At 53.6% G+C, this 14,534-nt stretch overlaps 6 protein-coding genes across 6 annotated transcripts; 2 read left to right on the plus strand and 4 right to left on the minus strand.

Annotated features, from left to right (window-relative positions):
• Positions 1–617: 617 nt before the first annotated feature.
• UHO2_03022 (uncharacterized protein) lies at positions 618–3,056 on the plus strand (the record flags this gene model as incomplete). Its single annotated transcript, XM_041557938.1, has 1 exon — positions 618–3,056. One exon carries the CDS (start codon positions 618–620, stop codon positions 3,054–3,056), a length of 2,439 nt encoding a protein of 812 aa, XP_041413872.1.
• Positions 3,057–3,401: 345 nt separating this feature from the next.
• UHO2_03023 (putative Pre-mRNA splicing factor cwc22) lies at positions 3,402–5,999 on the minus strand (the record flags this gene model as incomplete). The annotated part of the gene is made up of 1 exon (XM_041557939.1): positions 3,402–5,999. One exon carries the CDS (start codon positions 5,997–5,999, stop codon positions 3,402–3,404), a length of 2,598 nt encoding a protein of 865 aa, XP_041413873.1.
• An 819-nt stretch (positions 6,000–6,818) lies between these two features.
• Positions 6,819–7,284, minus strand: UHO2_03024 (uncharacterized protein; the record flags this gene model as incomplete). Its single annotated transcript, XM_041557940.1, has 2 exons — positions 6,819–6,905; positions 7,006–7,284. The coding sequence occupies 2 exons, from the start codon at positions 7,282–7,284 to the stop codon at positions 6,819–6,821; spliced, it is 366 nt and encodes a 121-aa protein (XP_041413874.1).
• Positions 7,285–8,007: 723 nt separating this feature from the next.
• On the plus strand, positions 8,008–10,124 carry UHO2_03025 (uncharacterized protein; the record flags this gene model as incomplete). Its single annotated transcript, XM_041557941.1, has 8 exons — positions 8,008–8,211; positions 8,326–8,555; positions 8,635–8,754; positions 8,837–9,036; positions 9,110–9,500; positions 9,603–9,730; positions 9,809–9,877; positions 9,994–10,124. The coding sequence occupies 8 exons, from the start codon at positions 8,008–8,010 to the stop codon at positions 10,122–10,124; spliced, it is 1,473 nt and encodes a 490-aa protein (XP_041413875.1).
• Positions 10,125–10,302: 178 nt separating this feature from the next.
• UHO2_03026 (putative MRS11 - subunit of the Tim22-complex) lies at positions 10,303–10,713 on the minus strand (the record flags this gene model as incomplete). The annotated part of the gene is made up of 2 exons (XM_041557942.1): positions 10,303–10,414; positions 10,508–10,713. 2 exons carry the CDS (start codon positions 10,711–10,713, stop codon positions 10,303–10,305), a joined length of 318 nt encoding a protein of 105 aa, XP_041413876.1.
• A 496-nt stretch (positions 10,714–11,209) lies between these two features.
• UHO2_03027 (putative HXT5 - Hexose transporter) lies at positions 11,210–12,923 on the minus strand (the record flags this gene model as incomplete). Its single annotated transcript, XM_041557943.1, has 2 exons — positions 11,210–12,738; positions 12,833–12,923. The coding sequence occupies 2 exons, from the start codon at positions 12,921–12,923 to the stop codon at positions 11,210–11,212; spliced, it is 1,620 nt and encodes a 539-aa protein (XP_041413877.1).
• Positions 12,924–14,534: the final 1,611 nt, after the last annotated feature.

A 14,534-nucleotide genomic window follows, 5' to 3' on the forward strand; every position in this document is an offset into this window, starting at 1 on the left:
CTCATGCCGAAACGTCTGCTTCGTCAATCGAAGCAAAGATCATGGTTGCCCTCCAGCAAAAGCTGAGTTCGTCTAGGTGAGCGAGATAATCTTCTTGACTGCTTTCTGTCGCATGGATTTCGTGCCAATAGAGAGTAGTATTTCAGGAGCGCCGGGAAGCCGATGAACGTCATGCCTTTTTTTGGCGCACAGGCAAAGCCGCAGGCAAGAAGATGATGCGCTGCCGGTCAACTTGCGCTCCACCTTTCCTGTTCCTCAACCTCTTCCTGAGGCGAGGCCTACATCATCCCTTACCGTCATCCCTTACCGTCATCCCATACCGTCATCCCCTATACCCACCACTACCACGAGCACCGGGCAGCCTTGATTCTTCGCTTCCTCGTCTCAGTCGGCTCCCATTCCATCCCGGCGTCTCTGGACAACGAAACTCGGGTTATTCGGCCAGCACCCACTTTCGTCGGCTGGCCAAACCCTTACGGCCGAACGCTGCCGGATCTTCATCTCCTTCAGTGCAAGCTTCCAGAGGCACAAGGCCGAAACGACCTGCCAGAGAGCCATCACAACGCCACCTGCTCGCTCTCATACATGCCAGCTCCTCGTTTCAGCATCCTTTGATCATGAAGGCGCCCAAAGTCAAACATTCGCCGACCTGTTCGAACGACGGTCACTCGGACTCGCATCCGGCCGCTAGCTCCTCCACCACCAACGCCGGCCATCCATATCCTTCCAAGACCTTGGCATGTGTCGCTTGTCGCAACAGCAAAGTCAAGTGCATCTCGCACGGTCCTGAACAGTGCAAACGATGCCTCGACCACGGACTCTCTTGCATCCGCCCCGAGTACCAGCGCCTCAAGAAGGCGAAAGCTAAACTAGCTCGCTTCCAACAAGAGGCCAGTCTCACCGGCGATCCTGACAAGAAGCCTGCACTCACAGCAATGGAGGAGTTCAACGAACTGCCGCAAGACAAACCTGACTTGCCCCAGGAATCGCCAACAACACTGTTCAGCAATGCATTCTACGGCAAGTCAGCACAGCTCCTGTCCAATCTTCACATAGTCCGTCCGGATGTTCGCGGCGAATGGGATCCCGTTCTGGCAGGCATCATGGACCAAGAAACAAGCAAAGTTCTGTTTGATACCTTTATGAGCAAGCTAGAACCGCTTCTCTCCTTCTTCGACCCACGCATCCATACCTACCAGTACATCCGTTCGCACTCCTGCTTACTCTTCACAACCATGTGCTGGCTGGCAGCCACTGTCTCTGACTTCCCCGCTACCTCTCGAATCATGAATGACCTCAAAGCGCATATCGACAATATCCTTCTACCCGCCATCTATTGCCAGAATCTGCGTTCTGTCGAGATTGTTCAAGGCTTTCTCATGCTTGCAGCCTACCTTCGCCCCGCGCAGAATCCTTCGGAGGATCGTTCATGGACCTTGCTAGGCCACGCCATCCGCGTCGCAACCGACCTCGACATGCACTCGAGAGCGCTCAGTACATCACAGCAGAACCACACGCTCCAGCCGGCCAACCATACAGATGGCTCAATCGACACCGCTACTTCTCAAGACGGCGCAGCTTCAGCTAGCGACGCTGCCAAACAGCACGAGGTCTTACATCTGCGCAACCGTGAACGAGCCTGGATGCACGTTTGGCTTCATGAAGCATCGTCCTCTCAGTACACGGGTCGTGTCTCGTTGTTGTCCAAGGACCCCATCGTCGAGTCTTCACGGGGCTGGCATCTCCACCCAGAGGCGCTGCATACTGATGTCGTGTTCGTTGCTCTGATAGAACTCCGTTCCCAATTGGCGCAGAACAAAGAGCTTTTCCGCCTACTCAGCAGCCGTGCCGCACCAACCGCTCACCTTGCTTCCACAAACGGGAAAAGTCAGTCATCACAGTCATCGGACATCGACAGCTCGTGGATTCGACATTTTTTGGATCGCTGCCAGCGCGACTTGTCATCTTGGGAAGAGCGTTGGGTCGTCATCCCATCCCAGACAGGCAGCCATCCTCGTCCGCTTCGATTCGAACTGGGCTCTCTCTACATCTGCTATGCACGTATGCAGCTGCTTTCATTGCCCCTGCAGTGGCCGACACTTCCGCCTTCCATGACGACACGTATCGTTTCAGACCTGCATTCGGTATCGATGCAGTATCTCGAAAACTTCCTCGACCGCACTTCGCCTCAGCGCCTTGCTCACTCCTACAATTCGATCTGCGTTACTGCCACCTATGCCGTCGTCATCGCGCTCAAACTTACCAAGCTCTCCCCCACCTACTCGTTCATCAACTCGAACAGGATCATCAAGCTTGTCACGCGCGTCTCCGAGTACCTGCGTAAAGGCGGAAACTGGACGCCGCATCAGAACGGCTCCAGCCTGTCGTACGCCAGGTACATCGATCGTCTTCTAGACATGGAGAATACACATCAGGCGAACCATGCAAACCAAGCGAGCCCGTCGGCGTCATCTGCTGAACGTGCAGCCGATGGATCAGGTCGATCGCACGCGGCTGGAGCCGGCTCAAACTCAGCCCATGACAACCATGGTCACCGAAGTGCGTACACAAATGGTCATCCGCATCGCACTACTGGAGCGCCGCATCCCAGTTCTGGCACGCCGTCCAACGACCCAGCGCTGGCTCCCATACCTGGCTCTGATCGTGATCGACATATGGGTCGAGCTCAGCCGCCTTCGCTCCAACGAGGTCTCTCGAACTTGTCTCATCCTCTCAGCTCACCCCGCACCATCTACACTGCTACTCCTGGCTCCGAGACGGGCCTTTTCCCACGCATTTCCGCTAGCCCGCATCTCATCCAGTCCGTCGCACCTGGACCCACCACGCCATCGTCGCACTTCCCAAATCCGCCAGGGATAGCGACACCCATACCTGTTTCTTCTGTGGACAAGTTTCAGCACACGGCCGCGCCCGGCATCGAGCCTGGTCATCCGCAATGGGCGTTCAACGCCAACGATCCAGAGCTTTTTGCGTGGGCCAGATCTTTCCTTGAAGACGAGCCGGATCTCACCATGCCAATCGCCTCCTTCCGCTGAGTTTCGAACTCACAATCGATAGCTCCGTACTGTTTCGTCTGACAAATATGGGCCATACATACCCGACTTGCTCTCCTTTGTACTCTACTTGTAACTTAATGCTCGAAGGTCTAGTGTACTGTGCGAGGATGCAGTATCGCTGCGACAACCTGTGCTTGTTGAAACTGGTGATAAGACGTGGGCTCTTGTTCACAACACGTCGGTTCTCATCTGCATACACTTGAGAGTCTCGGTAATCTGATCAATGATTTAGGTGGTACGATGGCTTGCATTGTCGAATGATTGAACGAGCGCAGACGAGGAGTTACAGCCCTGCTAAGCGAAAAGAAGACTCATCTTCATATTTCACTTTCGCGGCTGCGGAGATGGCGATCGGGAATACGAAGGTGATCGTTGACGTCGTCGCACCGGGGATGGGGAACGCGATCTGGATCTATCCGATTCAGAAGTGGAATAGACCGACCTGGATGGGGACCGACGAGCACGACGAGGCTTTGCGTCCTCTGATCGAGAACGAGAGCGCCTCCCGCGCCCTTTATAAGCATACGGGGAGCGAGATCTAGAAGGTGAGCGCGAAGGCGAACGCGACAAGGAGCGCGAATGCGAGAGTGGACGACGTCGCGGCGAGACGGACCGCGAGTCAGATCTGGTTCTTGAACGCGACCTGGACGAATATGAGGAGTAGGAGGCCGAACGTGTCCTGCTTCTCCTACGACGTCGCCTCGGGCTTGGGCTGCGACTGTAGCTTCGACTTCTTGACGAGTAAGATCGACTCGAGTAAGAATCAGTCGAGTATGAGCGAGAGCGAGAGCGAGACCGTGAGCGCGAACGCGAGCGCGAGGAATACGACCGAGACGAGTAGGAGCGCGATGAGCGAGACCGTGACGAGTAGGAGCTGCGACTGCGGGAGCCCGAGCTACTGCTCAGAACACTGGAAGAGTCGGTATCACTGTCATCTGATCCTCTCGCTGCCAATGCTGCCTGCCTCTGGGCGAGCAAGATCTTGGGTGCGTTCTTGAGATGCTCTCGCATGTCCTCGGTGAGAATACCCAAGCCGATCGAGGTGAAGTAGTTGACCGAGAAACGCGTGCTTTTGGGGTTGTCTTTGGGGAAGAGGCCTTGCCAGGCTTCCTGAAGACTGGGCTCCTTGAAACGTTCTGCAAGCACCTTGAGGCCGAGCTGTTGCTGCATCTCTTGGAACAGGATCTTGACAAAGATTCTCGAGCTACTGGTGGTATCCTCCTCATTCATATGCACGACCGAGAGCGATGCCCAGCTGATGCTATCAGTGGAGAAGAGATGGCCGAAGAAGCGAGCGATATTGCGGAGGCGGTTGGTTTCGTACCGGTGAATGGTATCGTAGTAATTGCGGAAACTTTGCTCGAAGTTATCTGACCACTTGCGGTGGAGTTTGCAGAAGCGCTCTCCCATATTGCCGTAGAACTTGCTATAAGTTCGCTCTTGCGAGCAGCACTCGACGATCATATTGCACAGCTCGATATCCTGCCCATCGGGGATTTCAAGCTTCAGGAGTTTGTGAACACTCTCCTCGAAGTCGAGAGATGACATGATAGTGAGGTAGATGGTCCTTCGAAGGTTGATGAGGTTGGTCTCGGTTCTGTCGTGGATCTCGAGTTGGCGTTGCGCATCATCCTCGCCGCCATCTTCGCTATCGTCTGTGCTAGAGCCAGACTCGCTATCAGCATCTGAACCACTGTCGTCACTATCCTCGTCTTCCCCGAGGATCTCGGCTTTGATGGAGCGGTATCGCTCCTCGTTTTCGATGAAGTCAGGGTCTTTCTTGAAGACGTTGAGCCCTTCCTCAACGTTCAAGTGGTCGTCCAGGCTGACTCTGTGTGTGATCTGATCATCCTCTTCCACCAGGTCAAGTGCCTCCGGGATGTGCGGGTTGTCTTTGAAACTGTCGCGACGCACTTGTGAAAGAACTTCGATCATATACTGCACACGCTTACTGATCTCGCCTTCGTAAAGCACGGCTCGAAAGCGGTCAAAGATGCTGTTGTTGGCCTTCGGAACCTCTTCAGCAAGAAAGGCGCCGACCTCGCGCATAAATCCCACGGCGATTTCGACACTGTCGTCCGTTGGCTTGTCCAGTAAGAGAACGAGGATTTCAAGAGCCAACACTTCGTGCACTACCCTTTGGTTGACGAGATGTGCAATGAACATGGCTGTCGAATTGCAAACTGTCTTGTCGTTGCGTTTGAATGAGCGTCGGAATTGTGATACGAGGCGGATGACAAGCAGCTCGCCGATCATGGGAAGCTTGGTGTTGACGATGGCTGTGAGCGCGGCAAAGACGGGTGTGAAGGAGAGAGACAGTGCTTGTGCTCGCATGATGGAGCGACAATAGAGACCTCGACCACGAATGAGATTGGCTCCTCCGAAGAGCTCTGGCACAATGCTCTTGATGTTTTCCGCCGCAACCTTGTTGACGAGACCGGTAATGCTTTTGTTGAGGGCGTCCCAACTCATACGTTGATACTCTACACTGCCAGGATCTGCAGCGGCAGCCTCCGCCATCAGTGCCTTCAGGCGAGCTGGTGGAATGTAAGCGCCTCCGGCCTTTGTAGCCGAAAGTTGAGCCAAAGTTGAGCGCAGCGCTTCACCCTTGGCTGCAACCTCGTTTGCCTTTGCCTCCTCTTCCAACGCGTCACGTGCGCGAGCGGCCTTCCTTCTGCTGACCTTGTCCTCGCCGCTGCTGAATGGGGGTGAGCGATCTCTGCTGGACTTTCTCCTTCTGGACCTTGGCGGTGGTGATCTGGACCGCGAGAGAGAAGGAGAAGAGGAGCTGGCCACTGTTGACAGTGAACGGCTGGTGCATCTCTTTCGTTTCAGAGCTGCGCCAGGTTCTGGCGAGGGTGATCTTGATGGGTCGCTCTCACTGCCGGAGCGACTATCTGGAGAGCGATTCCGAGATGGCATATTGTCGGATGATGCGAGTCTGCGAGAAACTACACAAGAACTGGTGTTTGGTGGATGGCAGCAGTGATGGCCGGAAAACCCGCTTCGAGCGCGTACGGTTGCTGAGCGAGATTAGCAAACGCAGGTCATCTCTCGCTTGACTCGGGATGAAGGTGAAGATGGAGCTCGTGATGGTATGTAGTGACACGATGACAGAACTGTCGGATGAGCAGATGTCGCTGAGTTCGACCCAGAGATTCAAGATTGCATACTGAAGCAGAAGCGCGCGTCCTAAGCACGACTCTGCAGTTTCCCGTAGTGCGGTGTTGGAGAAGCAACTCTCCTGAAAAATCTTGTCCACCTCAAGCAATCGCCCGACTTCCGAATTTCTCGCACCACTCCTACTTGATCAAGTTTGAGCACACAGACTGAGAGACTCGCTCCATCGACTGGTGAACGTGCACCATGCATCGCTTTTCCGGAACCTCAGTAAGCATGGAGCATGTTTTGTTCTGGTTGTTGGCAATGTCAATTAAGCAACATAGTGTACAAGAAAAAGTGCTGTAAAAGAAAGGTGTTGAGAATCGACTTTGAAGCTGAGATGTGCTTGCGAGCATCGCCAATGGTGTGTGATCTCTGGTCGCCAAGCCTGAATGTAGGCATCGATCGGCAACAGTGGTAATAGCACTGACCTTGAGGCGTGCCGAAGACAGCTGGACAAGCAAAGCTGCTGGTGAGTCCGATGAGAGTTCGGCACGCCACTTGGTCTGAGTCGCATGATCGGGAAAGCCGGATGATTTGCTGATCCACGAATGTGTGGCGTTTGGAATGTCGCATCATCTAGCGTTTTGATCGATCTGACTCGGCCTGTGCGTACATCATCTTCTGGCGTTCTTCCAGGACTCGTCGTTTGTTGAAGTAGTCGACCTAGTCAGAAACAAATCATGAGCAGAGGCGGTGTAATAGAAGGAGGTCAGTTGTTTGGTCATCATTCGGAACGTCCACCGTGTCTTGAGCTCGAGCTTACCCAGCTTCTTGCGCAATTTGTCTCGTAGCCTTGCCTTTCCTCGAGGCAAGGATCTTGCTTGCGTACTTTCTCTGCGGTCACCTTCTTCTCCCTTTCCAATCTTTCCTGCTCTTCCTTTGCGGCCTTGCCGACGGGTCCTCTGCCATCGCTCATATCAGTTCCAGGCGGTACGGTGACGCCCTTCTGTGTCAAGCAGGCAAAGTAACGATCTCGATGCGACCAACATGCTTTGCGCTCGTCTCTTTTCGGTGCTGGCGCTGGTTCTGGCGTGGACGGCATTGCGGCAACTGTTTCCTTGTAACCGAGATGCGTCTGATCGGAATCAATTTTGATTGAACGAGCCAGTGCGCTGGTGGCAAGTGTGTTATCGGGCGTGCCGAAAGTGACTGTGATGTTGGAGAAGAGGGTCAGGATGCAACGTCCAAGAGGAACTTGAAGCCGCGCTCGTCGGAACGCTTTCCACCTCGAACCTTCTTTTTAGCCGACGCTCAGATTTTCCCAGACCTACATTTGCAAGTGGAGAAATTGTGAGAGCTTAGCCAAGACTGTGAGTGCAATCTGCTCATGCCACTCTCGACTTGGCAATGGCACTCAGAGAGGCTATATCAGCCGCGATGGAGAGAGGCTTTGGCATCCTTTGTCCACTCCTCTTCATCTGCTGCACATTTGCTTTTCGGAAGCATGCCGAAAGCCACTATGTCTCGCCTCGCAGCTTTGCTTTTGAGCTTGCGCTTCTCTGCGCACAGCCGGACTTCAACAGTGCATTCAGCGAGAAGGGATTTGGCCTGGCATCCAGGTGTCGCCCGTTGAATGTCTGAGAGAGTTCATCTCTTCGTAGCTTGGGCATCGCATACATAAACCTCGAACGGTGAGCCGCTTGCTGAGCTTCATAGAGTCTGCTTCACCCATCTTAAGAGTTTTTACCTCTTCGCAGCGCCCTCCCTTTCTCGACACTGATCCATCAAAGAGCTGCCAACGCTTCGAGTGGCAGTGGTCGGCACAATGAAGTGCCTCAAGGCAGTGCTTCGTATTGGCTTGATTTCGCTGTTGATCCTGTCTAGCTGCAACAGCGCAGACACAAACGACAACATTGATCCCTCCAGCGATGTCTTCATCACCTTTGGGCAGCCCGCTATGAACGATACCTCGCCCTATCCATACCACAAGTCGATCTCTGCTTGGTACAGCACCTTCTTGAAGGTTGCCGTGAGTATCTCTTCATCCTCCTAGACGCTAACTGGCAAAGGCCCTCCTAAAACAAGAGCGAGGGCTGGGAATTAACTCGCTCTCTTCAAATCTGCTTGATTTCTGGTAATACAGCTGCAGCGCAAAGCATGGCCGGTGGATGCATACGCTGAGGAAAGCGATTTCGAACCGGTCTTCCAGAAGCTTCAAGCCCTTTACCCAGACAAGACAGTCAAAGAGATTGGCGACGACCAATGGGCTGAGCACTTCATCTACACAGGCATGACGCTCGCCCACATTGCCGACGACTTTCGCATCAACACGACCGACAATTCGGGAGTCCGGCAGGCCATCACTTACTACAGGTAGGGTCCACTTAGCACCTTTCCAGCACCTGGTGACACAAAGAAGAAAGTTGACCATTTCCATTCATTCGCTGTGCAGGAGAGCTGCCAATCTCTTCAAGCTCGCCTATTTCCCTTGGGTGCACGAGAAAACCAGCCGCTCTAAGGCCAAGCTGTTTGCCTGGTCGATGGACAAGAAAGTGTTCAAGCGGTCACTCGAGTAAGTCTGCAGCATCCGACACGGTTGACAGCCTGTGTAAGCCTAATTGACCTCTCTCTCTCACACACACACACTGCAACAGTTTGATGGATTCGGTCGACTATTTCGAGGATTCCACCTCGCCTCTGGCTGGAGGCGACGGCGGCAACACGCACTTGAATCGCCGTGATGGCGACGAGGAAGACGACAAGAGCAGAGTGAACGGTACAGAAAAACAAGTTGACGAGGACAGTCAGAGCGAGCAACAAGATCCGAACGAGGCTGGGGATGAGCAAAACTCCGGTGAGTTCCAAGTTCTGTGCTTGCTATATTTCTCCCTTGCACAACAGAACTGACACCTTTCATCTGACTAAAGCAGCCATCTCGCTCCGTGTCTTCCGCGCAAAGGACTCTGAAGGACCACAGTCCGTCGTGGTCATCATCTCGGGCCTCGACCATTACTACACTTTCACCTTCGAACAGGTCTCTGCTCTGGTGTCTCTCGGCTACACTGTGGTTGTTGTGCCAATGCCCGGCACTGCCGATTCTCCCATTACAGGACGCGAGCCGCAGGCCAAACAAGAGTATTGGTCCAGCATCTTAGACTGGATCAAAGCTCGGCCCGAAGAGTTCAACGCCAACTGCATCAGCTTCTGGGGCATCTCCACTGGCTCCTACTGGGCACTGCGAGCTTCTCGCGTTGAAAAGGACAGGGTGCGAAGAGCGGTGAGCCAAGGAACGGCGAGCCACTACACGTTCACTAGAGCGTAAGTCGACAGCCATCACTTTTGGCAGGCGAAGCGCGACTAGATCAGCTGGCTGACACCATTCTCACCATACTTCCATGCTTCCAACTTTTGACTATATAGCTGGCTCGAGGCGGCCGAGAACCAAGCTTATCCTGCAAGCTTGCAACGCGCTCTAGGACAGGCCTTCGGTTACCCTGATCCAGAGTCCTTCAAGAAAAACGTTGAGCAATTTTCGCTCCTTCATCAAGGTGAGTTCCGGACACGAGACCTGAAGGATTGCTTTGCAGCCATGCTGACACCAGTCTCGCTTCCGTCATTCGCATCAGGCCTCCTCGACCAAGACGGCGCGTTTGTCCTTGCGGTCAATGGAGAGGAAGACACGATCTTCCCAATCGGTAAGTGTCAACGTGTAGCGGCCAAAACGTGCAGCGAGATGGAAGCGTTGCTGACCCTCATTCACTGACTTGTCTACGACTTCGCCTCCAACCCATATCCCTTACGCTGGAAATAGATGATCAGCGCATCCTCACCGAGCATGGTCCAGGAGCCTGGCTTCGCTGGTTCCCTCACATGGGACATAATGGCGAACCGTTCAGCAGTGCCTGGCTCTTGCGGTACTGGGAGCGACGTGGCGGTTGCTGATCTGATTTCCGGTCCTCCGCATGTCTTGCTTCACGAAGCCTTCCTGCTCTACTTCGTCGTTTTAGAAAGTTTTTCGCTTGCGCGTACATACATGCGACTGCCGTGGTTCGGTTATACTGTTTGGTTTTAACAAATGAATCGTATTACTGCTGTGTTGCTTTTGTGTGTCATGACCCGACTATCCGAAGAAAGATCCTCCTCCGCCAGGAGCACCGCCCTGAGCAGCCTGACCCATGGACTGCATGAGCTCGTTGACCTTTCCGTTGACAGCGAAGAACTTGCTTACACATCTGTAGTCGACCCACAACGAGCAAGTTGGTTTGTGAGCTAAGGTGCGAGACTCCTATAGGCTGATTCTGGGAGCGGAGCAATGAAGGACTTACCGGTCAATGCAGATACTTTCGCCCTTGTTGAGGTCGGGTTCAGCGTATCTTGCGGAGATGCACTTTGCGTGGCAGGAGGAGACGAGACGGTTGAAAACGTCGGTGACCATCTCGAGTTCGGCAGTGGCTGCTTCGATCTGAGCCGAGCTGATGGCAGAGTTGTTCGCGGGGGGTGAAGAGCCTCCTCCGAGGCCGAAAAAAGACATGATGGGCGGTATATGGGAGGTTGATGAGGTCGGGGTGAAGGAGAAGGAGGGTCAAGAAGTGGCAAGCAAGAGAAATGAACAGAGCGCTTTCCAAGTTGCGCGCTGGGCTAAAAAAGACGTGCCGAGTTCCGGTATTTTCGAGCCAGGCCTCACTTGAACGGTTCTGCTTTGAGCGCTTACTATAACAACGATCATTGCACAGTGCTCACTTCGGAGGCATGCTCTGAACACACGTACCGATTCATTCTTTGACACACTTCTGCTAGTCTGAATGGTATTCTTCTTGATCAGGGACGCAAGATTGATATGTCAGTTCATTGAGATGTAATGCTAAGTTGTGAGGAGTCTACGATCAAGCGCTAGCAATTTCCTGTGAGCAATACAAGCAAGGGTGCGCGATGAAACGAAGGGTTCAGAGTGAACAGCACCTTCGTAAGGGTATGGTTGTAATATACGAAGTCATGCTATGCGTTCAAACGAATAAACCAAGAGAGATCTAGGCAACCTGAAGAGGGTTGGTCTTGTTCTTCTCCTGCTCGCCGGGGAGAGCCGAAGGAGAGTTGCTCCATTCGCCGACCTCGGTAGCCTGAGTGTCATCCTTCTTCTTGATCTGGTCTCGCGAGGTGTAACCAGCAGGGACCCACTTGGTCGAGTGCCATGCCTTGCAGTTGGGGTCGTTGTACATGGCGTCAACGTCTTCGAGTGTCAAGTCAGACGACTCGTAGACGAAGAAGAAAGCAATAAGGCAGTTGGCCAAGTTGCAGCCAGCAAAGACGAAACCGTAGGAGAAGTAGATGGTGTTGGCGATGGGCGAAGAGAAGTACGAGATGAGGAAGTTGGAGATCCAGTTGGCAAGGGTGGAAAGCGAAGCCTGCTTGGCACGAGTGCGGTAGCTGAAACTCTCACCGATCCAAATCCAGATACCGGGAGCCCAGGTGGAAGCGTATCCGAGAATGAAGAGACAGGCTGAGACAATGAGGAGCTTGCCGACACCCTCTGAGATCTCTTCGGGGCGAGGACCACCGACAACACCGGCAATGGCGAAGACGAAAAGCCAGAACGATTGCCAAGCAGCACCGATAATGAGAGGCCACCTACGTCCGAATCGTTCGAGAATGTAGAGACCGAGGAAAGTGCATCCAAAGTTGACAGCACCGAGAATGATCTGAGTTACGAACGAGTCGCTGAGACCAACGGACCTGAAGATGGCAGTACCGAAATAGAAAAAATAGTTGGCGCCGGTGAATTGCTGACCAGCCTGGAGAGTCATACCGAGGAGGGTACGGTAGAGAGTCTTGTTGCGGGGGTTGAAGCAGTCGATCCAGCCAGCTTCCTGCAGGCTCTCGTCAGCCTTGACAACGGCGATGATCTCACGGTACTCGGCCTCAACCCAAGGGTTGCCATCGCCATACTCGGCACCACGAACGGCAGCGCACGATCTGTAAGCCTCTTCGTTGCGGCCACGAGCAGCAAGCCATCGGGGCGATTCGGGGCAGAAGAGAATGCCGACAGCAAGGATCGAGGAGAAGAAGATGCCGAGGGCGATGGGAACACGCCATTGACCAGAGTTTCCATAGCCTCGGGTGCCAATGTTTGTGCAGTAAGCTAAGAGAATACCCAAGGTGATAAAGAGCTGGTAGGTACCAACGAGCGCACCACGAACCTGTCGGGGCACTGTCTCGGATTGGTAGAGCGGAACTGCAGCTGACAAGGCTCCAACTCCCAATCCGGTGACCAAGCGGCCGATGGCGACCTGGTACCAAGCGGTGAAGGAAGTGACCTGGATGATGACGCCAATGTCGAAAACGATGCACTCGACAACCATGGCCCGACGTCGTCCGAGCTTATCAGCAAGGGGAGCACCAATGAGAACGCCAATGGCAGTACCGACACTGAGAAGCGAAACGACGACGCCCTCGATCCATGGATTCCAGGTCTTTCCTCCAACAGAGCCGGGAGAGTCAACGGTAGCGAAGCGGGCACGGAAATCCTCCATTTCGAGGAGACCGGAGATCTGACCAGTGTCTGTATCAACATAGGAGGGTTCAAGAATCGCACAAGCAGGTGTCAGCGAATGCGAGATCAGCGAAGAGTGCTTGATTGGAAGTAGAAGACTTACCCCAGCCGAAAAGGAAACCACCCATAGAGGCAAGCATTGCGATGAATAGAGTGAGGGCGCCAATTGGCGTCCCTCGAATCTGGAAGGCCATGTTGTTGGTGTGTGTGTGTGTGTGAACGAGGGGAGCTGGTGTCTCGTTTGTCTAGAGTGACGATTGGTGTTAGTCACCAGTCGGAAATGCCGAAGCTCTGATATGGAGGACGTCCCGAAGCAAATAAAAGCAGGTGAACTCTTGTATGATAGGAAGGAGTCGACCTAGGTGGTGGAGGAGTGGACAAAAGCTAGCAAGTGATGGAGTTCAGATCTAGGGAACCTAAGGGAAGGAGCGTCACCTGACGTTTGGCGGGATGTGGGTTTTATCAACGCTCGAAGCAGACATGGAAATTTCGAGCGTCATCGCTGCGATTCCGGTGGGGGCCCTGTGTCGGCAGTGCCGACAATGCCCATGCGACCAGCCCACGGCTGAAGCCAGTCACTGCGAACCCGAGTTGGCTGTCTTGTCGGTCTTCGGGTCAGGCAAAAGCAAAGCACAAAAATCTCCTCGCTTCGGCAGCTTGGAGAGGAAAGGAAAGGAACCATGAGGGCCCCCGTGGGCGCATGGAGACGAGGCTGTGGAGGGGCTTTCTTGACCTTATTCTGCTGCCTTGTGCAAGCACACGACAGGAAGGAGTGCAGCAAGATGCAACGAAAATGCAGCCATGCAACTGCTGTCGTCACTTTTGTTCTGACGATTTCACTTTTTGATTTGTCCTGCCTTGCCAAGCAGATTTGCGATGATGAATGTGCTGATTGCTCTGTTTTTGCCTCTTCCTCTTCCTCTCTCCTCTCTCCTCTCTCCTCTCTCCTCTCTCTGTCTTTTTCCGCTGAGAAGCTGCACGATCACAACAGCGGAGCTCGGAAAATTTGAAGAGAAATTCTCCGTTCCAGCATGCAGTGCATGGCAGTCAGAGAGTTGCTTATTTGCGGAAGGCTTGGGCCTTGGCTGATTTCGACGTTCGGCTATCCCGCTCCACATTTCGTCTCAATCGTAGGCTTGGCAGTGATCCTGTGACCCTTCTTTGGGAAGAGAGGATTTGGTGGGCGATTGAACCTCTTTTCCCTTTGCGTTCGTTGACCATGCCTGGCTTTCCTCGGCTTTTGCGATACAAGACGCACGACTAGTGCTACACGCCTTATTGTGATTGTTCTGACAAGCCCTACTTTAACAAGTATTAGGTTCATAAGCGGCGGAGAAGCTTGAGCCGGAGCCTCGTCTCCGCACCTTTGTCAAGGCCAAATCTGCTTGGTTTCTGCGCAAGCCTCTGCGCCTTGACCCCACGAAAACCTACTGCGTGCAGTGCTGGCGTGATCAAGGTTATTTGGCTTCTTCTTTGTTCTCACAACAGACTTTGAAGCTTGAGATTGAGCACGAAGGTCTGACAGGTGGAGCCCGTGGGCTTCTAAGGAACCTAACTCTCGCTTTTGACCGATGAGAGGAAAAAGCATCCCTCTCCAAAAGGATCATGCCCACGCAGCGAATCTCAGGAACAGTTACAGTAGACGAGAGAGGGTAGAGCATTCGCTTGACTTGACCGGAAAGCTTGTGCCGAGTGGGATTGCTTTGCATTTGTTCGCTCCAGCGTCTTACCAAGCACTTCGGTCTGCTTAACGGCCAATTTGAGGGAGCCAAGGCAAATCCTCATACTGTAGCGTGAAGCAAAAT

This window comes from Ustilago hordei, assembly GCF_900519145.1.
Source record: "Ustilago hordei strain Uho2 genome assembly, contig: UHO2_contig_05, whole genome shotgun sequence".
Lineage (NCBI taxonomy): Eukaryota > Fungi > Basidiomycota > Ustilaginomycetes > Ustilaginales > Ustilaginaceae > Ustilago > Ustilago hordei.